The sequence below is a fragment of the Microtus oregoni genome, unplaced genomic scaffold (genome assembly GCF_018167655.1).
Source record: "Microtus oregoni isolate MIOR12 unplaced genomic scaffold, Mior012 000062F_ref0000492, whole genome shotgun sequence".
NCBI classification, from domain to species: Eukaryota; Metazoa; Chordata; class Mammalia; order Rodentia; family Cricetidae; genus Microtus; species Microtus oregoni.
In genome coordinates this window covers 328334-352573 of record NW_024543872.1, presented here as the reverse complement: position 1 = coordinate 352573, position 24240 = coordinate 328334, and the positions used below count along the sequence as shown (strand labels likewise).

Here is a 24240-nt window from a genome sequence, read left to right as displayed (position 1 = left end):
TTTATAATGTTTTGAAGGATAAATATGTTAGTTTCCTCCTGTGTGAAAAATTAAGATGGGAAGTAGTATGAATACTACAGGGAATTCTGAGTAGTTTTTTGTGTAGAGCCCACAGTTTGTTAATTTTTGCCATTTCCTTTATTTCTCTCCACATAAATACATAACCAGTGTGTGTCATTTGAAAAACAATAGCAGCCACCATAATATATCCTACTATTACAGTATGCATCTCCGAAGACTAAGAACATTCCTATATATATAACTAGGCCAAATTATCATAAAAAGCTTGAATTCCCAAGATTGAACTTCTATGAAGCCCAAAGGCAGAGTATGTTCAGAAGTCATACCTAGCATGAATTCAGCTTCCAGCACTGCAAGACCAGAACCAGATCAAACAAATTTCAAAGCCTGACTATGTCCGTGATCATTTGACTTTAGCTCCCTAAGCGTACAATATTTTTCCTAGATCCTTAGGAAAGATATTACATGATGGCAGTTATGAGTGAAGTGCTTGGGTAACAATGTCTGTCATGTGGTGAAGCTGCCACGTTAACTTACTGTTCACGTCTTCTGGCTTTCCTGATCTTGAATGTACTCATGCTTTCTTTTATTGATGTAATTCCCTTCTTCCTGCTCTGTTGGAAACCTGATCTGTTGTAGAATACACAAGTTAAATGTACTTTCTTCAAATTTCCAAACCATGAATTCTGTGCCAGCGTTTTTTTTAACCTATTATCCTTACCTGTCTTGTGTTAATTTATTTTGTGTGTTTAGTTTATGTCTTCATGGATTTTAAGGTCGTTGGAAGCCAAGGACTGTATCTCATTTGAATGTTCAGGGGCTAGGTGTTGTAGTGGTGCATACCTATAACCTATAATGCCAGCACTTGGGAGACAGAGATGGGAGGATCAGTTTGATGTCAACCTTTGCACACAGTACATTGAGGTGACTACTTAATGATTGTGGACTGTGTGACTGCATCCTTCCTCCTCCTTGTCATGCCTGTTACCTGTGTGAGTTACAGTAGTTGCTGTTAAATTAACTGCTTTAAAAATGCAGTGTTCTGCCGGGCGGTGGTGGCGCACGCCTTTAATCCCAGCACTTGGGAGGCAGAGGCAGGCGGATCTCTGTGAGTTCGAGACCAACCTGGTCTACAAGAGCTAGTTCCAGGACAGGCTCCAAAACCACAGAGAAACCCTGTCTCGAAAAACCAAAAAAAAAAAAAAAAAAAATGCAGTGTTCCTTGTTATGCTTTTGGATTGTTAGATTGTACCTTCCCAACCTCAACACAGTGGTCTGATCTCATTGTGCGTCATTTTCTCTTTTTGTTAATTCACTTATGGGCATTAGGGCTCTTTTATAAAATGTACTTCTTAATCTATTTAATTTTAAAATACAATTTCAATTAGTGTGATTTCTCTGTCATCGAACCTTTGTGGACTATAAAGACAAGGGTTCCTGAGTATGTAGTAAAACAGCAGCAGCAATGTGAGCTGCACAGGAGCAACACCTTTAATGGAAGTGGTAGCGTCAGTCCTGAAAAGGAACTAAGTATACTTTAACCTAGTATGAGCTCTGTTTGTCAAGCCGAGATTGTCAAATAATTTGCCTTTGGGATTTTATCAGGCTCACATATGTTCATGGTGAGTAGAAGCAGTTGTTTGAGAGGATTTGCAAACTGAAAATGGCTGTGATCAGTTGTCACACCACAGTCTCCAAGACTCAGCCTTTGAAAGGAGGAATAAAGCCTGCAAGTACAAGGGCAAGTAGAGTTGTTTCTCTTCCTTCTCTCAGTAGATTGTAGACTTTTCAAGGGCAAGTACTGTATCTGTGTCTCTCTAAACCCTGCCATTATTTCATGCAGTGCACATTTACTGAGTGATATTTGTTGAGAGCCATTGTGAAATGGAGAAATTGTATCTAATGTTATTTCCAAGGTGAGACAAAGTCCTTGCTTTCTAAAGCATTATTTTTTGGGATTATAGCAATTTTTTGATTATTTTGTTGTATGCGTATGCGGGTTTTCCCTTGTATGTGTACCATGTGAATTCCTGGTGCCCGTGGAATTCAGAGGAGAGTGATGGAGCCCATAGAACTGGAGTTACAGATGATTGTGAGCCCCCATGTGGGTGCTGGAACTAAACCAGGATCCTTGGCAAGAGCAAAGGACTCTTAACTATAAACCATCTCTTGAGCCCCTGTTTTTTGTTTTAATTATTAAACTCGTGTGTGTGTGTGTGTGTGTGTGTGAGAGAGAGAGAGAGAGAGCGCGCTCATGAGCAGGCCACCGCGTAAGTGTGACAATCAGTGGACAGTCTCTTCTACAACAGAATTCTAGGTATGTAATTCAGGTTGTCAGTGCCTTTATTTCCTGAGTTGTTTTTTTTTTTTTTTTTTTTTTTGCCGGCCCTGCTTGTTTCTAAGTATTGTGAAGGTAATCTCAAACTTTGGATCCTCTTGCTTTTATTTCTAGAGTGCTGATGTTACAGCCATGCACTCCTGTGCCTGACTAAGCCATTGCTTTGAATTATAGGCCCCCAACGGGATTTCAAAAAGTATTACAAATTTATTTTATTTATAAATGTATTGAAATCAGTGTGTTCTAGGTCAATGGCTTCTAAGACTCCAGTTGGATTCATTGGACTGGGAAACATGGGAAATCCAATGGCGAAAAATCTCATGAAACATGGCTATCCACTCATTCTTTATGACGTGTTCCCTGACGCGTGCAAAGAGTTTCAAGAAGCTGGTGAACAGGTAAGGCTTATCTTTGGATTTGCTTTAGATTTTGGTTATTAAAAATAAATTTTATTTTCCTTTTTCAAAGAACTAAGCACTTCTTAAAGTATATTTAACAAAGTTGTAAAACCCAATTGTTAATTCTCTTTCATTTTGAATTTAAAATTAATTCAATATTTGGGTGCAAATCAAAAGAGCACTTAGTGTGAAAAGGGGGTCTGTTTCCTGCTAGGTGTCCTGTTTGGTCATTTCCTTAGCTAATATCTTCGCTGATTATACTGATGATGCATTTGTTTGGTGGAAATAGCCACCTTGTTAGAGGAAGTCAAGGATGATTGTCTTAGCACAGGAATCTTCTCTGGGACTTAGAGCTGAGTCCAAGTTCCAGATCAAACACTTATATTTTGTTTTAATGGGGGAAGTTATCCCCTCAGCTGACTTTCACATCTGTAAAATGTAAATGATGACTGACTACTTGTGTCATTAGACTGTGAAGCTCAGATGAGAAAATATATGTGAATGTACTTTATAGATGTTGCATGACAGCACTTTGTGAGTCCGTAATTAGTTATTGGCCATAAACTAGGAGACAACCTAAAAACATTGTGGGCTGTACTATGGAGCTGAGTTATGACCAGACTGTAATGTGTTGCTTTAGGCTGCCATTCACATTTCAAGAATTGTGGTACTAGAGTTACCGTGTTTGATAATAGTATCTGCCAGGCAGGCCCTATTCCGTTTGGATTTGTCAAACTTTATTAGTTAGTAATTCAAATGATGAGAGATCATGTTTTAGTCTTTGAATTTAGTAGATTTGCTCTTTCTACAATGTGAGGGAAACTTTGCATAAGTTGTAGAAGGGTAACTAAAGGCAAGGTACGATCCTGGAACTGGAAGAATACCAAAAGCTTCCTAAGAAACAGAAAAAGGAGAAAACTAAATAAAACAGAATAATCAATTTCCAGATTATTATTGAATGCAAATCCTGAGAAATGCAGTCCTGAGATAGAAATAGGTTTAGTGACTTTAGAAGCCATTTGGGAGCAGAACACCCTGTGTCTTTCCTGTCCATGCTTTCTGTGCTTCGTAGCCCTGGCGGTACTGCCTGAGAATGTGACCATGATCTTGGGGCTTTTCAGATTCGCATCTGAGGCTGCTATTGCGCATGTGAGACTGACATTGCATTCCTTGGGGCTCTTAGTAACTTTGTAGGAAAGATGTGATGACTCACTCTACTAGAAAAAGTGAAGAAGGTGACCTTTTATTATCAGTAAGCATTCAAAGCTGGCTTTCTGTCTGGGGTTAATCAGTCAGTAGCCAATGGATTTAAGGAGATAGATACTAATTTTGGGGATAATCCTGATACTTGACATTTGTCACTCTATGGTGACATGTATATGACAATGCTACTTCATCTCTAAACTGCGGGGATGTGTTAGTTAAATACTGAATTTAGCTAGAAAACAAGGTAGAGGTTGATTGGAGATCCTTCAGAGCAGAAACTTGGGGGCTTTTAATGCCCACAGTTATTCCTGCTTCCATGCCTGTGGAAGTGATAGCTTTCTTTCGGAATAACTGAAATGCTTGTCACAGCATTGTATATTTTTTCAGTTTTCTGTAGTAAGGAGAAGTGGGCTGCGTTCCTGGCACTCGGCTAGCTTAACCCCCCAAAATAACCACACGGAAATTGTATTAAACACTGTCTGGCCCATTATCTCCAGCCCCTTATTGGCTAACTCTCACATATTAGTTTAACCCATTTCTAATAATCTGTATTGCCACTTGACTGTGGCTTACCGGCATGAGTCTAACCAGCATCCGTCTTGGACAGGAGAATCATGGCATCTGCCTGACTCTGCTCTTCTTCCCAGCATTCTGTTCTGTCTTCCCCGCCTACCTGAGGGCTGCCCTATCAAAAGGCCAAGGCATATTTTTATTCAACCAATGAAAGCAACATAAATACAGAAGAACCTCCTACACCATTTCCCCTTTTTCTGTTTAAACAAAAAAGAAAGGCTTTTACTTTAACATAGTAAAATTACATATAACAAAAGTTATCAAGCAAGAATTACAGTTACAATATTTATATCTACTTTATCTTTTATTATAACAAAGGAAAACTATAATAACTGTCCATTCTTCAACTCCATCAAAGACTCCAGAAGGATATAATATTACCTAAGTAAACAGGAAGTGCATTGTAAGCAACTTTTAAAACTCTAGAAATGACAGAGACATCTCGCTGCCTGGACAGTCACCCAAAGTTTTTCTGTACCGTTGGGGTATCCATCTTCAGCCTACAGGCCAATAGTATCCAGCAAACTTTTTCATAAAGCAGGAAATTTTAAAGACGGTTCAGTCACTTTCTTCTGTATCCTGCAGAATGTCTCTCAGACTCTTTCATGAATCAGGAACCCTGAAGAATCAGCTCGCCTTTAGGCAAGTTCAGCAGTCCTCTCTCTGCGGGTTCCTTATGTCCAGTTTATGCAACAGTCCAGGCAAGAGCAGTTTCTTGTCCCAATGGCTAGCAAACTCCATAAGGAGCCTGTTCGATGCCCATCTTCCTCTTGAAGTAGCCAGTGCTGCCAGGAGCAGACGTGTCTCATTGTCATGAAAAGTCCTAAGTTATTAAAACATTTTAAATGCCAAATTCTGTAGTCTTTGAAAGAGACGAAGAATGCCTATCTAACTGAAATATATCTATGTACATCTAGAAAATCTTACTGACATGACTACAAGCTTGACTATTGTTGATGATTATCCATTAACAACATATATTTCCTAATTATACATTACATTTTTAAATGATCTACACAATCACAATACCTTAATCAAGAGCAGAAATATACATATATATAACAAAATTGACCTTAAATTTATATCAACAGAGCAAAATTTATACCAATATAAATTATTCATATCTATATCCTATCCCCCTTTAAATGTAAAAGAACATTTATAAACAATATTTGGGAATATGGGCACAGTTATTTCTCTCCAAACTGCTTCATACTGTATGGGGGCACTGTTAGACAGGTCTTTTATGGTGTATCCTGTTTGTTATACTACAGGCCAATAGTATCCAGCAAACTTTTTCACAAAGCAGGAAATTTTAAAGACGGTTCAGTCACTTTCTTCAGTATCCTGCAGAATAGGTTTATCTCAGTCAGCGGTTTAGTGAATTAATTTTTTGAAGGTGTTCACAGCAACTTTTCAGCAGGGTGTGGTCTATCATACCATATTGGTCTAGAAGGAATCCACAGGGTCTCATCCTCTGTGAAAACAAAAGAAGAACCTCTTTTCCAAAGCATCATATCCTTAAACCCAAATTCTGAAGTCATAATACCTTTATAATATCCATGCTGGTTTAGCTTGGCAGCCCATATAATGAGATGTCTCTCTGTACTTAGCTTTTTCACAGTCAAAAAATTAAAGAAAACACAATAATACATATAATACAGACTCTCTGAATTTTCCATGTTTACGTGGCTTATTTCTCTTTACTTCTTTTAATCTATGACTATCTGTACTCTGTCTCTTTAAAGATTTTACCCTTTTTTAAAAAGCATTAATTTTACTTTATGACTTTTTAATACTCTTTTTCTTTTCTCTCCCAAGCCTATGTATGTCTGTCTAACACTATGACCCATTTAGAGATCTTTTATATCTGAATCTGTCCTATTGCATTGTCTTTAATTCTCTACTGTCTTGAAGAGTTTTTAAAATGCTAAGCTCTTAAGAATCTAAGCTGCAACAATCCCAGGTCAAATACAGGTACTGCCTGCTTGCCTCGTCCAGTCCAACATGGCGGAGCCGCTTGTGCCTCTTAGTCAGTTGTGCCTCTGAGCTGCAGAGTGGATGTTGGCTTCCCATCTCTCCAATTTCAAAATGGTGTATATACCATTTCTGCTAGCTCTGGGGCTTCCATGTAGGAGCCACACTCAGCACTTTAACTCTGAGACTGAGCTGAGCGTCTTTTTATCTGAGTTACAGCCAAATCTGCCATTCAGAGCACTGTGCAGCCTGGCCTATTGTGAATCTGTATTTCTTTACTATCCAGGAGCACTTCTTAAAATGCTAAGCGCTTCTTAAAAACTTTAGCTTGCACCACGTAGAGGTAATACAGTACCACCTGTCCTGCCCAGTCTAAACCTTAACTGCGCTGTTATTATGAGAATTAGGATAGTTCCCGCCTGAGATCAGCACAGTTCAGCATGGCATCAGAGGCATTTGGTGCCCCTGAGCCGCGCACAGTTCCAGGCACACAGCAGCAAGTCCACATTGCCATCAAAAGCTCTGTCTCCCACAGGAGCTAGACAGAGATCACGATGGTGGTACAGCCCACAAACTGGTATTTCAAAACCGCCATTTTCTAGTAGACCTGATCCTGCTGCCTACCCAGGCAGGAAGAGCTGAGCCACGGGCATGGTCTCAGCTACTTTGTTCCTGACCCCGAGTGGTCACACAAACGTCCAGACCCAGAAATGCTCCATAGCTGGAGATTGCACCGCGGCAGGGCCCAGGAAGCCGCGTTTTAAAATGGCGCAGTTTTTTTTGATGTTATGGCTACTGAGTCAGGAAATTCTCTCTGCGGTGCGCTGCCAACAAATAGCAAAAAGCTATGTTAAACTCTCTCTCCTTTTTAAGTCCTTTCAGGTTTTTGAGTGGATTTAGTCCATTTTGGATTGCCACTCTGTTGTACCATGTTGTAACATGAAGGCCGGCTTGTTGGGGTTTCTGTCCCGCCCAGTACCCCACAGCTGGCAAAGTCCCAAAGAAAATCACACAGAGGTCTCCATAAGATTATAAACTGATTGGCCCATTAGCTCAGGCTTCTTATTAGCTCTTGTAGCTTATATTAACCCATAATTCTTACCTGTGTTAGCTACAAGGCTTGGTATCTCTTTCAGTGGGACAGGTCACAAAAACACATCCTGCTTCTTTGGTGGCCTGGGCAGGAACATCCTACACCAGTTTTCCCCAGAACTTTCCAGAGTTCTGCTTAAATTATTGTATTCTCTGAAGTTACCCCTGTGACCTCTATTCCCCAGTAACATTTCTGTTCTTTGCCTACTTGAGGTAGGCTCGAAGAAAGACTAGAATGAAGGAGACATTTACATTTTAAAAGGAAGAAAAAGAAACCTGATATTTAGTGAGAAACTACTGTGTCTCAGGTCATTTGATAGTTTTTTGTGTATCTTATTTATTTGTTTCAGGGTACAGCGCTCATTGTGTAGCCCAGGCTAGCCCCTAAATCTCAGTCTTCCTGCCTCAGCTTCCTAAAAGTTTAGATTATTATGGGTTTGTGTCACAGCAAAAAGGAGTGCGGGCTCTCACATTTTGTTTCTTTGTTTTGGTTCTGTTCAGTTTTAAGTATGGCTGTGAAAGGAAAGGTTCAGTGCCCTTAGCGACCAGGAGAGGTCAAAGCCGATGCCTGGAAAAGTCAGGTGCTATCCTCAGAGAGTGACAATTTGTATGCTTCCCAGTCCTGGGGTTTCAGACACATGCCGTAATACTCGGCTTTTATTTGGGTGCTGGAGATCCAAACTCAGGGGCTTATGGTTGCATGGCAAACACTTTATTCACTGAGCCATTTATCTTCCAGTTTCTGAACTAGTAATCAAAGAAAACCTGCATCTAACCTGGACATTGGTGGCACATGCCTTTAATCCCTGCACTCGGGAGGCAGCAGGTAGATCTCTGTGACTACAAGGCCAGCCTTATCTTCATAATGAGTTCCAGGACAGCCAGAGCTACATAATGAGACCCTGTCTCAAAACAAAACAAAAACTCAACAACAACAAAAACCAAACCTGCGTCCATACCCAGGAGAAATGAATCATAGCCACATAGAACTTTATAATAGCTAAGTGGAAACAACTCTCATGCAATATCAGCGGATGAATGGATAAATAAAGTGTTGCATCTCTGATGGGCTGTTTAGGAATTAAGGGGAGGAAGCGCTGATACTTGCTGTGTAACGGCTGAACTAAGAAAACGCCCTAAACTAAAGAGCCAGTTACAGAGAACCACACACTATGCTCTCCTATTACCTGAAAAACCTTAGAAAAAGAAAGCTATGGAGATAAGAAAGCACATTAGTTGCCTAGTGCTCAGAAGATAGGCAGCTTTGGGCACACAGGGTGACAGCTCATGGATATCCAGTTTCTTTTTGGAGAGACTGAAAACCTGACTGTGGTAATGGTTACTCTATGTGGGAATTTATAAAAGCTAACCAGTTATCCACTTTAAGTGGGAAAATTGTGTGGTGTGGTCAGTAAAGACATTTAAAATGAGAACCAGGGTGTAGCTGGTGGCAGCAGCCAGCCAGGACCAACCATCCCATGGAGGCTCCGGCCAGCCAAGGAGTGCCAGCTTCTGCTCAAGCTGAAGAAGAGCCTCTCCTAGAGCCTTTGGAGGGAAAGTGGTCCTGCTGACACCTTGCTTTCAGGCCCAGACTGCTGCTTTCCAGTTCTATGGGAATAAATTTCTGGTTAAGAATGGGGGCACAGGAATCCTTTCTTCAAAAGGCAGAGTTGCAGTCTCCATTTGTTAATTTTCTGCTTTTGGCCAACAGCTAAAGCTTGAATATCTGTTTTATGTGTTGGCTTTGACCTGAAAGTGACAAGATGTCTCATGTGACATGCTATTTAAACTGTAATGTGACTAAATAAAATGCCAAGCCAATTTTTGAGAAGAAAAAGACAGGTAGCTCTTAACAGTTCATTTCTGATAGAGAACTACAGAAAAATATTGTGTATAATCTTTACTTACCTACCAACAGAGGTAATGTCATCTGAAATGAATATTTTGAGGACAAGGTCTCAGAGGACTTAGAGAGTTCCAGCACAGACTCAGTGACAGGTTTCCTTCTGCTTCCTTGTGAGAAGTAAACAGATAGAAGGAAGATGACCCCCACTGTCATTTTACAGTGGCCAGCCTTCCTGGAGCTGAAGGTTCCTAGATATTAACACATTCTACATTGCGGGTAGAAGCTAAATTAGATGTCTTGCTGTTGTTTTGTTTGGTAATGAGGGCACATAGGGTTCTCTGTGGGGGCAGAGGGCAGAAGATTTATTTAGGTTAAGAATGAGGACAATGAGTCATTTCTTTAAAAAGCAGAGCCGCAGTCTCCTCTTCATCCCAGACTGGTTTCAGATGTGCAGTTCTCTTGTTAACACAAGTCCTCCTGAGTCCTGGGATTACAGGAATCAATGCACTGTTCTTTATTATAGTTTGGGAAACTGAAGCCAGTGGAGTTAAAGGATTTACACAAAATCATACCTGACTGCTTGGCTGAGCTGCATCCCTGGTTCCCTAAATAAGTGTTCATTTGTTCCTTCCATGCTGTCTTTTTTACCTACTTAATTAGCAAATGTAATTGAGGGATTCTAATTAGTTGGCTGCTAAATAAAGGCTTTGTGGCTACTGTCAGATTGGAAATGAGGTTAGTTTCTTTCAACTTTGGAGTTGTGGCCAAATTTTGTCAGTTATTATTTCAGAGTTTAAAGCCATCACATCAGTGGTAAGATTATTTGAATGCCTTTGTTGTACAAATCAGACATTGTTGTTATAACATATCAGATATATGCAGTCATTAGATAGTGAGCAGTTGTGTCCAGTAGAGTGGTGACATTCCTGCTATCACCATCAGTGTGTGTTTTCCAGACCTGTGCACTTTGACACTACTTGATATAATTGAAGGGTTAGCAGTGCTCTGACAACCCAGAACATCCCAATAAGCAGATGCTAGGGACGCAGGGGGTCGATGGACCACCCATGCACTTGGCAGTCGGATGAATTGGCACTGCCAGTTTATGGGCATGAAAAAGCTTTGAGATATGTAGCACTCTAAGATCTGTGAATTATTAGTTTTTAGTACCCTGTAGGGAACTTTTAAAGGAGTTATCTAGATGGAACTAAATTTCTTTCAGTGGAAGAGAACTCTCAATTTCTAAGGGAATGTCTAAAGTTTTCTGACATAGACTTCCAGGCTTCTCTCTTGGAATGATCTAGAGATGAATCTTCAATAGGAAGAAGACATGCCATTATTTTGCTTTGTATTTACTTCAGTGATGTGGGGATAGGCATTTATGGGGGACTTTCTGTGAAACCCATGTTCTCCAGATAGTTCAGTGGGGGATGAAGACTCTTAGCAGCTTCCATTTGTTATTTCATTTCACTGAGCTTTGTTATTTGTGTATGGTCTTGAACTGTTTGTCAGTAAATAGTTGCTAGTCCTATCTAAGGTCTGGAAACTTTATGTTTGAATTAAACGATTCTCCTTTATGATTTCTTTAAAGGTAGCGTCTTCCCCAGCAGATGTAGCCGAAAAGGCTGACAGGATTATCACAATGCTGCCCACCAGTATGAATTCGATAGAAGTTTATTCTGGAGCAAATGGGATTCTAAAGTATGTATTTCTCAAGGACTCATATTTCTTGCTGTAGTTCCTGTTTCACATGTTTTAGAACTACTAAGGCATTGCAGCTCTGTTGGTTAAAAAATCTTCCTGTGTATTTTTTACTTTACAAAGTGAACAGGGTGATTTCCTGCTCACCGTAAGGGATTAATTTTGCTCTAGAGTCCAGTGTGTGACTTTTGGGAATGAAGACCCCCCACTTTGTGTCTTTCCTTTAACTCTTGCATTAAACTTGCTTTCATTGGTAGCGTGTTTAAGAGACTTTTAAAGCTTGCATTTTAAATTGTACTGCTCTTAAAAGCGTAATTTTCTTATGGTGTACAGAAATCCAGAAAAGGGGTTCTGTGAAAAATAAAACCAAACATTGGAAAAAACACCTTAATTTAAGATTTTATTATATAATAAAAAGTTATTGTATGTCCTCTGGGTTAGTCCATCTGTAGTGAGGACTTTGGGAAGCTGGAATTCAGTATTAGCAGTAGCTCTCTGAGTAAAGTATAATTTAAGTCAGTGTTTCCTACCAGTGTCTGTCTTCCCTGGCGCTGTAAACCTGTTGGTGAGTTACTGCTTACTGCCAAACCCTTGTGGTATGTCAGAAAGACAGTGGTTGGATTTCATTTTCTAGGCTTTCTCGTTCCTATTTCTAACTTACTTTGTTGTTGAACTCAGCAGAGAGGGAGGACAAAGTCATATGCCATGTAGACACTTGAGTCACCTACACGCTGATTTCTGAGCGCTGTCTAAAAGAAAGTAAGGTTTACTTTCAGAAAACCGTAATGTGTGAAATTTGAGGTTTGGGGAAATTGAGTTACTTTGGAAAACTAACAGACTTGGAAGGAAAAGACATTTGGATATTAGACAGAAAACTGATAAGATAAATGTTTAGATTGTAGGGGTGGTTGAGTGGCACTCATTTTGGATGGATCCAGCGGACAGACGCAGAGTGTGTGTGGTCCTGAGACATCCCGGCTGCTCCTTACTAGTGCTTCAGTTATGGCCTGCTTCACCTCTCAAGGAAGTTACTAAAACATGTGGAGTGACACAACATTTATTAATATCCTTTACTTTACTTTGGAGGAGGTGCCAGCTACCAGACGTGTTTTGTCCAGGGAGTGCTTAGGAAGAGTTTGGTTTCATATTAAACTATAATTGCCCTCAGCGATGTGCCGGGCCTCCTTCCTGTCAGGATTCTTTATCCACACCCAGTGCCCAAGTAATTTTGAGATGATTTCCTACTTGTTTTTAAGATTGTTAAAAATACTACCATAGAAGACTGGTAGATTTTATTCCTATTGTCTCTGTTATATGAAGGAAAGCTTTTGTACTGAGGTGATTTCTAGCAGCACTTGGCGTGTCTCTTGTGTGGAGTGCACCCAAATACTCTGTTGGATCTGTCTACATTGTTTTTGTTTTCAAGACACGGTTTCTTTGTGTAGCCCTAGCTAACCTGGAACTAGCTCTGTAGACCAGGCTGGCCATGAACTCTGAGATCTGACTGCCTCCGCCTCCCAAGTGCTGGGATCAAAGGTGTGCATCACCGTGCCTGGCTCTAGGATCTTTTTTTTCTTTCTAAAACAGCGATTTTCTTCATTTTCTTTTTTAATGTTTCCTCATACTGAGTTCTGATTTTCCAGTCTCGGTTGTGCATCCCTGGGTGAGTAGACCTGCAGGGAGAAATTTAGGGAACTTATGGCTAGTGAGATGGCTCTGGGTGGGGCCCTTGTGTACATGGACTCCACAGAGTTGTTCTCCAACCTCCGTGTGCACAGCCACACACACATCATATACCTGCACTAATAATAAATAAGAACTTTGGGGAATTTGCATATAATTGTTAACTATTATCCTTGACTTATGAGTTTTCTTTATTTACTCTTGAAACAGGATCTCGCTGAATTGCTTAGGTTGGCCTTGTAACATTGTAACCCAGACAGATATTGAACTTCTACTTCAGCCTCACCAGTAGTTAAGATTGTTGGCTTGGACCACTAAGACCAGGGAGCTAAATTATAATATAGGTCAGAGTTTCTTAGCCTCTAGAGTAAGCACTGCCTTGTAGATAGATGTAAGGGAACTGTTTCAGGGACATGTCCTGAACTCATATTATAAATAGAAGTCTTTTACTGTAAGAATGATAAAGATTTATATAAAATATCTGTGCTCCTGTTTCTATCTTTATCAATGCTACAAAAACATCTTTGAAAGTTCTCTTTATTTCTGTTTCTGCCTGTTTAATATTTTGCTTTTTAAAAAGTTTCTATTAGATAGCTGTGAGTGGATCTGGGCAGAGCTGGAGGAGGGGGTGAATATGATCAAAATACATTTGAAATTCTCAAACAATTAATAAAAATAATATTTTAAAAATGTTTCCATTATTAAAAGAATATGCTCTCTTGAAGCAAATAGCTACATTTCAGTTGCTTGTGTTTATTCTTAGCAGAAATGATATGGTTATGGGAAGTTTGCAGTGTAGCTTACTAAAGACTTAAGCTTTTTAAGACCCAGTGACTCTACAAATAAAAATTTAAATGCAGTCAAATACTCCTTTAAAGTTCATAGGTTTTAAAAATTTTTTATATATTAGCCTCACTTGTTAGCAAGGCTGGTGTACTTCTCCTAATACCAGACTTTAGCAATTACTTTATTAGATTTTTATTTTGTTATTGTTTTTCTGAATGAATATGGGTTTACTTTGAACTGAAATTGATCTACAACATGAATGAGTAAATACGAGATTTTCAACTATTTCAATACCAAGCCAGAGGCTTCTTTGATAGTCTGCCAGTTTTTAGCTGATTCTGGTTGTATAAATAGTTGTATGGAGTACTCATGCAGAGTTGTAAACTTGAATATTTTTATTTATACTTAGAAAAGTGAAGAAAGGATCATTATTAATAGATTCCAGCACTATTGATCCTTCAGTTTCAAAAGAATTGGCAAAAGAAGTTGAGAAAATGGGAGCTGTTTTCATGGATGCCCCTGTTTCTGGTGGTAAGTGCTGTCTAAAATACACGTGCACCTACTTCTGCTTGTCACAAGTAGTAGTCTTGGTTTAGTGCCTTCCAAGGTATTCACAGTTATTTTTAGATCAGGAAAGATTCTTAATCACTCAATAAAATAAGAACAAAACAAAACTGGTAAGTTGCCTGTAAGTTTGTGTAAAAGTCACACATTTTTTGGGTTGAGTTATTGCACGATAAAGATAGATCACTTCCTGGAAGCTTAAGAACTGGTTCAGGGAATAATTAGTTGGGATCTCAGGCTGCAGTTCAGTTGATTGAGTGCTTGCCCAGCATGCAGGAAGCCCTGGGTTTGATCCCCAGCACCCTGCAACTACATGTCCTGGTGCATGCTTGTAATCCAAACACTTGGTTGGCAGAAGCAGGAGAATCAGGAGTTGAAGGTCATCCTTCACTACATAGGGGGTTTGAGGCCAACCTAGAATATCTGATGTCCAGCTTGACTGACTCTACTGTTCAAAAAAATTGAAGAAGAGATTTAAAAAAGAAGAACAAAATCAAACCATCTGACCCTCAAGGTAAACATGAGGTCCAGGTGGATTTTCAGGTGACTATTATTAAAATATAAGGCAGAGATCATCAAAGTTTCATGTGAATGTTTCCAGACAGTAGAGAGTAAGGAAATACTTCCAACTCATTCTACAAAAAGACCTTGTAACTCTCTTACTCAATCAGTAAGAATCATCAGGGAGAATGATAGGTGAATTTCAGTCAACACTATAGATGTTCAGCCTTTAAGAACATAATTAGCAGACTAGATTCAGCCATAAATAAGAGAAATCAAGTATTACAAGTTCTTTGTTACCTATATGTAGAGATGGCTTAATATTAGAAAATCTATAATTGTAATCCACTGTGTAACATGCCTAAAAGTTACATGAGAATCTTTGTGAAAAGCGAAGGACTCACTAATGAAATTCTTTTTTTTTATTTTGCTTATTTTTTAAAAATATTTATTTATTTATTTATTATGTATACAATATTCTGTCTGTGTGTATGCCTGCAGGCCAGAAGAGGGCATCAAACCCCCATTACAGATGGTTGTGAGCCAACATGTGGTTGCTGGGAATTGAACTCAGGACCTTCGGAAGAGCAGGCAATGCTCTTAACCTCTGAGCCATCTCTCCAGCCCCACTAATGAAATTCTTAAAATTTAATTTTCTGTCAGATAATAGCAGGACTGAGTGTGTGGGGATGGCAGATGTGTGGGGATGGCGGGCATGTAGAAATAGCAGGTTGCTGGTTTGTCAGGATCATGGGTATGGTAGGATTTTGGGTGTGATTTTCTTTCATTTCCAAAATTGCTATGTAATAGAAAAACTCTGTGTATGTTTGTGCCTATACATATGGAAAGATAAGTATACATTTGTAGCAGTAGGCAACAATAGCTCTTTTATTCCAATTATATTATACTTGACTTTGGATTTTTAAAAAATAAGTGAAATATAATTTAAATCAGTTTTTATTTTTTATAAATAAAATGGTTTTGCAGTAAAACATTATATTCCCTTATTATTATTTTTGTTGTTATTTTGCTTGTTTATTTGTGATAGGTCTTATGTATTAGCCCAGGGTGGCCTTGATTTTCCTGTTCCTATCTCCTGAGCTGGGATCAGATATCCACTATCATGTTCAAATCATTTTTTATTTTTTTTTAATTTTTTTTTGGTTTTCCGAGACTGGGTTTCACTGTTTAGCTTTGGCTGTCCTGGAACTCCCTTTGTAGATCAGGCTGACTTCTAACTCACAGAGATCTGCCTGCCTCTTCCTCGCACTGCTGGGTTTAAAGGCGTGTGCCACCGCTGCCTGGCTTCAAGTGATTTTTGAGTGTAGTTGAGGAATAAATAATTGTTAGCTCTTCTTGTTATGATGAATTAGTTACATAAAATTTAAGCATAAATATTTGTAGTGGTACTTAGACACTTAATTAAAATTGATTATTAGTATGTGTGTATGAGATGTGTGGAGTTGGTTCTCCCCTTCCATCTTCAGGGATCACACTTGTCAGACTGTGCGACAAATGCTTTACTCGCTGAGCCATCTCTAGGGCCTAATACCTTTAAAGAGTGTGTCTATATATGGTGTGTGCATGTTAGTAAATGTGGGTACATGAGTATGTGCACATGTGGAGATCCTGGCTGATTTGGGGAGTCTTCGTCAGGAGCTCACAACCTTATCCACTAAGGTAAGTCTGTTGAACCCAGAGCTCACCGACACAGTTGCTCTAGCTAGTCAGGATACCCTGTTTCTAAGTGCTAGGATTACAGGTGAGCTGCCATGGTCACCTGGTGTCTGTGTGGATGCTGAGGATCTGCACTCTGGTCCTCATGCTTGCACAGCAAGTGCCTTACACACTGTACTATATCCCTGGCCTGATTCAGGCACTTTGATGGTAAAATACTAATACTATTGGGGCTGTGAATGAAATCAATGAGCTGAGCAATTCTTTCTTTAAGTGGGATGATACACAGTTCTTGCTGAGGAGTCTCCTCTTTCTTCTTCCCATGATGTCACAGTAACACTGGGATTAGGAATGCCCGCTACCTTGTGTGGCTTTTTCTGGACCAGTCAACAGCAAAATCACATGCTGAAGGAAACAGTCAACAGGGTAACCTACAAGAAGGGAGAAAGGAGCTGCACATTATCTGAGCCACTACTGAAAACGCAACCTAATTGAAAAGTGAGCAATGACCCTATACAGCATTTCTTATAAGAGCACTCAACAATGCGTAAAAATTATTCAAGGGCTTAGGGAAGCTAGGTGGGTAAAACGTGGAGTTAAAGCATGAGGGCCTGAGTGCACGCCCTCAGAACTCAGGGTTTGTGTGTGGTAGTGGTGTGTGTGGGATACACACGTACATGTTTGTATGTGCTCGCGTGCATGTGCATGTGGAGGCCAGAGGTTGATGTTTGTATTTTCTTCTGTTGCTCTCTGCCTTAACTTCAAAAGCTTTTGGTATTTCTGTATTTATTTATTTAGCGAGAATATGCATATGGAAGTTAAAGGGACAACTTGGCAACATCTGCTCTTGCCATCTACTGTGTGGCCTCTGGGAATTGAACTTGGGTCACTAGGCTTGGTGGCAAGTCCTTTATCCATTGAGACATCCTGCAGGACTCCACTTAATATTTTTACCCTGTTATTTTGTATGTTTGTGTGTGTGTGTGCACTTTCATTTATGCTACACCACATGTATAGAAGCAGAGGACACCTTGTGGGAGTCAATTCTCTTCCACCAAGTGGATCCTGGGAACTGAACTCAGGTGGTCAGGTTTGGCAGCAGGCCACTTTACCCACAAAACATCTTGCCAGCCCATCCAGCCTTATTTTTTTCAGATAGTCTTTCACTGAACCTGGAGCTAATTGACTTATTGGCTGTGCTGGCCAACAAACTTGAGGAATGTGCTTGTTTCTGCCTTTTCAGGGTTGGGGCTATAGATAGGTGCCTGTTCTTACCTGGATCCAGCCCAGGTCCTTATGCTTATGCAGGAAACACTTTGCTGGTTGAGCTGTCTCCTCAACCTGAAAGAGCCAAAAACACTTGAAGTTATCCTTTTCTTTTCACGAAGCAATGTTTAAGTCCTAATATGACAGCGAAAGAACTGGATTTGTACTGTTATTGATGAAAAGCTTTGCATAGGGATAGTGGATAGTTTGTGATAAATAATTGGTTTGACACTTGATCATTATGAGATTAATTAGTAGATAATAGCAGCCTATTTACATTTATATGGTCCTCTCAGTTATTTTTTAGGTACTTAATATGATGGATTATTCTCATGTTATTCTATGTGTAAATATGGTTTGTTGAAAAGGACTCTAAACTGAGCACACCTGTAATCTCATTAGCAGGGAACCTGCAGCAGGCAGATTACTCTGAGATCCGGGCCAGAATGGGTCACATGGTGAAAGAGACCCTGTCTCAAAAACAAGATTGTGTTCTCTCAGTTAAATAAAGGATTACCTGTGTGTCAGATAGGCAACTTTAAAAATCTTTATGTTTTAGTCAGGCCGTCATGGCGCACGCCTTTACTCCCAGCACTTGGGGAGACAAAGGCAGGCAGATCTCTGTGAGTTTGAGGCCAGCTTGGTCTATAAGAGCTAGTTCCAGGAGAGGCTTCGATGCTATACAAAGTAACCCTGTCTCAAACCCCTCCCCACAGAAATCATTGTTTTACCCAAATAAAATGAGGGAGGAGGGTAAATTCTAGATTACTAACTGTACTTTCCCCCACATTCCTCCTCCCTCATTTTATTTGGAACTTGCTCTGTAGACCAGGCTGCCTTGAACTCATAGAGATCCTTCTGCCTCTGCCTCCCAAGTGCTGGGATTAAAGGCATGTGCCACCACTGCCTGGCATGGAAGCTTTGTATTCGTCAGTTTTGGCATACGGAGTATTTTGGATCAATCGAACAAAACCTTTAATTTTTTTCTCCCATTGTATTCCTTTCTTTGTATCTGTCTCAGAGCTGGAGAGTAACTTTGGATATTTTCCTTTATTACTCTTTATTGTTTTTATTTATTTGTTTGTTTGGAGAGTGTTTTTCTTCTATTGTCTTTATTGTTTTTATTTATTTGTTTGTTTGGAGTGTGTGTTTTTCTTCTATTGCTCTTTATTGCTTTTATTTATTTGTTTGTTTGGTGTGCTCGCATGCCTTAGCCTGCATGCATTTGAAGATCAGAAGATAACTTTGGGAGTTTGTGAAAATCCGGGTCATCAGGCTTGATGGCAGGTGCCTTTACTCACTAAGCAATCTAGCTGGCCCCTCTTATTTTTTGAGATAGGATCCTTTCACTAAACCTGGAGATTTCCATTTCAGCCTGCCTACTGGGCCAGCAAGTTCTGAGCAGCCTCCTGTCTCTGCTTCCCCAGTGCTTGAGATACAGATGTCTATAGTATACTGGATTTTTACATCCTGTTCTCCTGCTTTTCTTTATAGTTGACTATGTATTTTCTTTACTTATTATGCATACAGTGTTCTGCCTGCATGTATGCCTGTTCACCAGAAGAGGGCACCAGATCTCATTATAGATGGTTGTGAGTCACCATGTTGATGCTGGGAATTGAACTCAGGACCTCTGGAAGAGCAGCCAGTGCTGTTACCCTCTGAGCCATCTCTCCAGCCTTTGACTATGTATTTTTAACTTCCAAACAGTAGTTTTATTTTTTCATAGTTTGGAACATTCTAGAAGTGGAATCATGGGCATCTTCTGTGACTTGCTTTGTCGCTTTCTGTTCTGTTCCTGTATCGTCCATGGTGTTAGAAGAGGCATTAGCTTTTCCAGTCTTTTGTGAGGATTAGAAAGAACTGCCTTCTCAGTATTGAAATAACTCCTAGGTAAGCCAACAGCCTCTGATTTGTCTTTGAAATAAGATATTGCTACAAAATCTAGGCTGGCCTCAAACTTGGCACCTTCCAGCCTCTGCCACATAGTACTGGAACTGCAGCATGTCCCACCATACTCTGTTCCAAAGGGACTTCTTCTCAAAGAAAAAGCCATTCTTTAGCGGGGTTTATGGCCTGCCAACAAGTGTGATTGAATGTCAGCCTCTACTTACCTGTTTGGCTACAGGACCACATAAAGTACATGGATGTCTTGTCATTACATAGTTATTAAATGTACTTCATTAATTTTAACTTCTGTGTGATAGTCTATATAAATAATCACACTTCAGCCTTTTTGCTATGATGGATGTTTGGATTACTTCCAGGGCTTTAAAAAATTACATTCATTTTTATACATCATGGGAGCCTGCCCTTTCAGTCTGTCTAGTATAATACTTGGAACATTGCCAGTCTTCAATAAATGTTTAAAATATTAAGTTGAACTTAGCTGGAAAAACAACTATGAAAAATAGACAGGGTAGTGGTGAGACACCCTTTTATGAAGGTGAAAAGAATTCACAGAGATGTTAGTTAAGCTCAAACTCATACATGGTTGGTGGTAAAGCTGATAGGAGTGTGATACTGCTTCGTATTTTGCTGTGTGTGACCTCTGTTCTGCAAGCAGAGTGGATTAGAGCCTGTTTTGGGAGTCCTTCCTGATTGGGATTCCCTAGCTGCTGCTTAGTCAAATAAGCTGCAGAGGAAGAAGTAAGTGCTGTCTTCCCTGTATCTCTACCAGGATTGGCTGTTCCTGGGACATGATCTCCTCCAAAATGTAAGCCCTTGGGAGTTAAACCGGATTGTGCCTGAAAGAAACAGGACAGGACATGCTGTTTTATTGTGCAGCAGTGAACTTATTATGTCTGTCTTCCGTGCCATCACATCACATCTGTGCCAGAACTTGACGACCGTGTTATGGTTATGCGCTTGTTTCTTCTGCTAGACTCGAAGTGGGTAGACTTTAATGTTTTTTATTTTATATCTCCATTGTATAGTTCTGTGAACATTTAATAAAATTGAATCAGGAGTCAATCAGTTCTTCCTTTCTTTTATTCCTGCTTGACCAGGCTACTTGTTCATTCCTATCTGTGGTGCTGGGGATCAAGTGTAGCAGGCTTTCTTGTAGACCACCAGCCAGCTCCCAAATCATGAAGCGGGAGAGTTAGCGTTAGTTAGGAATGCTTGGCCTCATCTTAGTTCTTAGTCAAATCTGTTTTTCTTTATCGACATTTTGCCTTTCTTTCTGTATGTCCTATTTTCCTGCCTCTTGTGTCTGTCTGGCTTGCTTCTGACCCTGGGCATATCCCTCTCTTTCACCCTTGTTCTCTTCTTTCTCAAGCCTAGTTTTCTCCTCATACTTATTCTCTCTGCCCACCAGCTCCACCTGTCTCTCTGCTGCCTAGCTATTGGTCATTCAGTTTTTATTAGACCAGACGGGTGTCTTAGGCAGACAAGGTGAAACAACAACACCTCTTTACATAGTTAAACAAATATAACACCTCTTTACATAGTTAGAATAGTGTTTCACAACAATCAAACATGACTTTTTCTACCACTGAATCACATCACCAGCCCTTTTTAAGCTGATGATAGGGCACTTGCCTAGCATGCACAGGGCCCCAAGTTCAATCCCCAGGACTGCAATAAGTAGATAAATAAATAAACAAATATTAAGATTAATGTTAAATATTTTGTGTTTTCCTGCAGTCATTCCTCATTTTTGAACTGCATAGTATTCTGAACAAGAGAAAGTCTTCACATGAAAGTTTAGAATGTAGAAAAACACACTAATAATTTGTAAACAGTTGCTCAGTGCTAACAAATGCAGAAGAGCAGCATTCCCAGACCCTGTGCAGAACTGGAGCTCCTCTGCAGCACTTTCTATCGGTGGCCACTTGCCATGAGAAGCAGGTCACCCTGAGCTGGCTGGCTATTCCTGTTCTGACTTTTCTTTCATACCATGATATGGATATTTAAAGAGAAACCAACACTGGGTTTAACATACAGAGCTGATTCTACAGCAGCTGAAAGAGTTTTTGAGTTTGGAAATTGAAAATATATGTTAAAGATACACTCTGGAAACCTCAGATGAATTCCTGTAATATCCCATGGGAACCACTGGAATTTAAGTTTAGATTTAACAGTTCTTTGGGAAATATTCTTTAAACAAAGGAAGGAAGTTGTTTAGTTCACATCGTTAGCTCTGTTAGTGAAGATGTTAGAAGCCTGGAGCTTGTAGTTGAAAGAGTAACTAAGCACCAGGGTAAAACACTCGCCACAAAGGCCTGAGGGCCAGAGTCTGAATTTCCAGAGCCCATATAGAGCTTGTGTGCAGTAGCACACGTATGCAGTCCCAGCATAGCTGCAGCACGAGGAAGGCGGAGACTGGAGAGTCTGCCTCAAACAAGGTGGGAGTAGAAGATTGACACACGGCATCGTCTTCTTGGCTTCTGTATGTATGCCATGGCTCGCAGGCACTCATACACACACGTCATATACAAGATTAAATCTGAAAGTAAGGCGAGAGTGCTTGAGGCCCTCCAGTGTCAGCTGACCTGCACATGCACACTCACATGCACACGTGAAATCTATACCTCTCTGACACAGACACATAAAGAGAAGAAAAGGTACGTATACATTTCCTTCAACAAAATGTCTTGCAATTAAAAATACTGTGTTCATATAATTTTTATGATATATATTATATTGCTTACTGCTTGCATACGCTTACTCTTCATTATACTGTAATACTTTGACCACAAGGGACACGGCTATGCAGTAAATGTCTGTTTAGTACTTGTTACATTTTGGTATACTTCAGCTACTAGGACTTGGATTTTTCTTCTTGGAGCATATGTGTAGTGGGAGTAGAAGGAGTAAGCAAATAACAGGAATTTCAGTAATTAGTACTTGGAAATAAAGGTACTGATTAGGGAGATAGAGACTAATGGGGGGGCCCTATTCTATAGAGTGATGGCTAACCTTCCTGAGAAAGGGACATTTAGTCAGAGATGTGAGTGTAGAGGCATGGAGGAACTGCTCTGTACAGTCTCCTGTTTGTGGACTCTCATCACTAAGATGTCACTGGTACTTGGTTGATAGGTTGAGTAGTAGCCTTTACTTGATTACCATTTCTTATACCAGTCTTTATTTAATACCTTGTGGTTATTAAAGTAACGTTAACCAGGCCTTCTATTAATTAAACCCTGATACCCACCTCGAGCATGCTGTCATAATCTCTTTATTCTGGGCAAATCACATCTTTGTGAGACTTGGAGTCATCACACTACTTTGGTTATATGCATATCTTTTGGGGGGACTATATTTGCCTCCACAGTGGTGGTTAATGACTCATTTCTGACATGAAGCAAATTTAAAATCATTGTGACTAATGACCAGGTTCATAAGCTGCTCCACCACCATCATTACAATACTTAACTGTGCTTGAATAACTGAAAATAGACTCACTTGTTGCCTAATATGTCTGTAGGTTTCCGCAGACACTTGAGTCGAAGCAGTCTTGAGGTGGCACTTGCAATTAGCTCCAGCTTCCTGTGCTGCCAAGCATGATTGACACGCTAAGCTGTATTGTTTCTCTTAGAAATTAATTGTCAGAATTAAATAAATGAACTTGTGTGCTTGAATAACACTTTCCTACTAGGAAACCTGATTTTATATTCTACTTGCCTGGATTATGTTTTAGTAATTTGAGGTGTTCTTAGACTATGAAGCAGTAAGCACAGAAACCTATTAAGGAGTTGCCCTTAAACTACCAGACTTACAGGTTATATCTCAATGAAAGTTTCATATAGTCTCCATTCTTATTTAAAAATCAAGTATGCAATCTTGGCTTTTACTCTTACTGAACTTGATACCTACTGTTTTTCCACTAGATCTGTATCTAATTTATAGTAAAAGGACCACAAAACCAAAAACCATTTCTGTTTTGGCACCTAGTGCTATTATAGTTAAGGGTCTGTTGGCATTTCGGTTACAGCGTTTTCCTAGAAAAGTTTACAACTTGGCAGTCTTACTTGGCTTTAGGCTGAAATGTTGCTATTTCTGTTCCAAAGCAAATTCTTTTTATCAAATTTCATGTGTCTGATGCACTGAGGGAGAAGGACGATTATAGTACTTCTTTTCCTGATGCCCTCACAAATGGTTTGCTTACATGGTAATGTTGTATATGGTGTTGTTCATTCTTTAGAAATGTTTTGACATTTATTTATTCATTTTGTGTGAGTCCTTGGGTATGACTGTCACAGCCTGCTTGTGGAGGTCAGAGCAACTTGGGAGAGTTGCTACTCTCCTTCCATTCTGTGCTCCTGGGCATGAAGCTCAGGCTGTCAGGCTTGGAAGTGAGTGCTCTGACCTCTGTGCTGTCTCAGCTACCATTGTTGAGCTCATCCTTACATTCTGTTCTTAGCTCAGTAAGAATTTTTGTTATGCAAGTTAAGTGAGTTCTAGAGATGCTGTTACACCACGGTGCTCACTGTTAGCGATTCTGCCTTCTCTACTTGAGGATTTCTCAAAGTGGGGCTCAGGGAGTCAGGTTAGCTGTTAAGAGAGTTTGCTGTGAAAGCCTGAGGACTGTAGTTCAGATCGTGGCTCCCACCAGCTGGTTGTGGTCCTGAACAGGCCTGCGGGCTGAGGGGGGCACATGATTATTG

General features: G+C 39.9%; 1 protein-coding gene across 2 annotated transcripts in view; it reads left to right on the top strand.

Annotated features, from left to right (window-relative positions):
• Positions 1-24240, top strand: part of Hibadh (3-hydroxyisobutyrate dehydrogenase) — a 101034-nt gene that overhangs the window by 6873 nt on the left and 69921 nt on the right. For both annotated transcript variants that reach the window (XM_041640345.1, XM_041640346.1), the window contains exons 2-4: positions 2597-2757; positions 11043-11152; positions 14031-14152. In XM_041640345.1, the coding sequence (XP_041496279.1) occupies positions 2597-2757; positions 11043-11152; positions 14031-14152 (393 nt within the window). The remainder of the gene's footprint in view (positions 1-2596; positions 2758-11042; positions 11153-14030; positions 14153-24240) is intronic.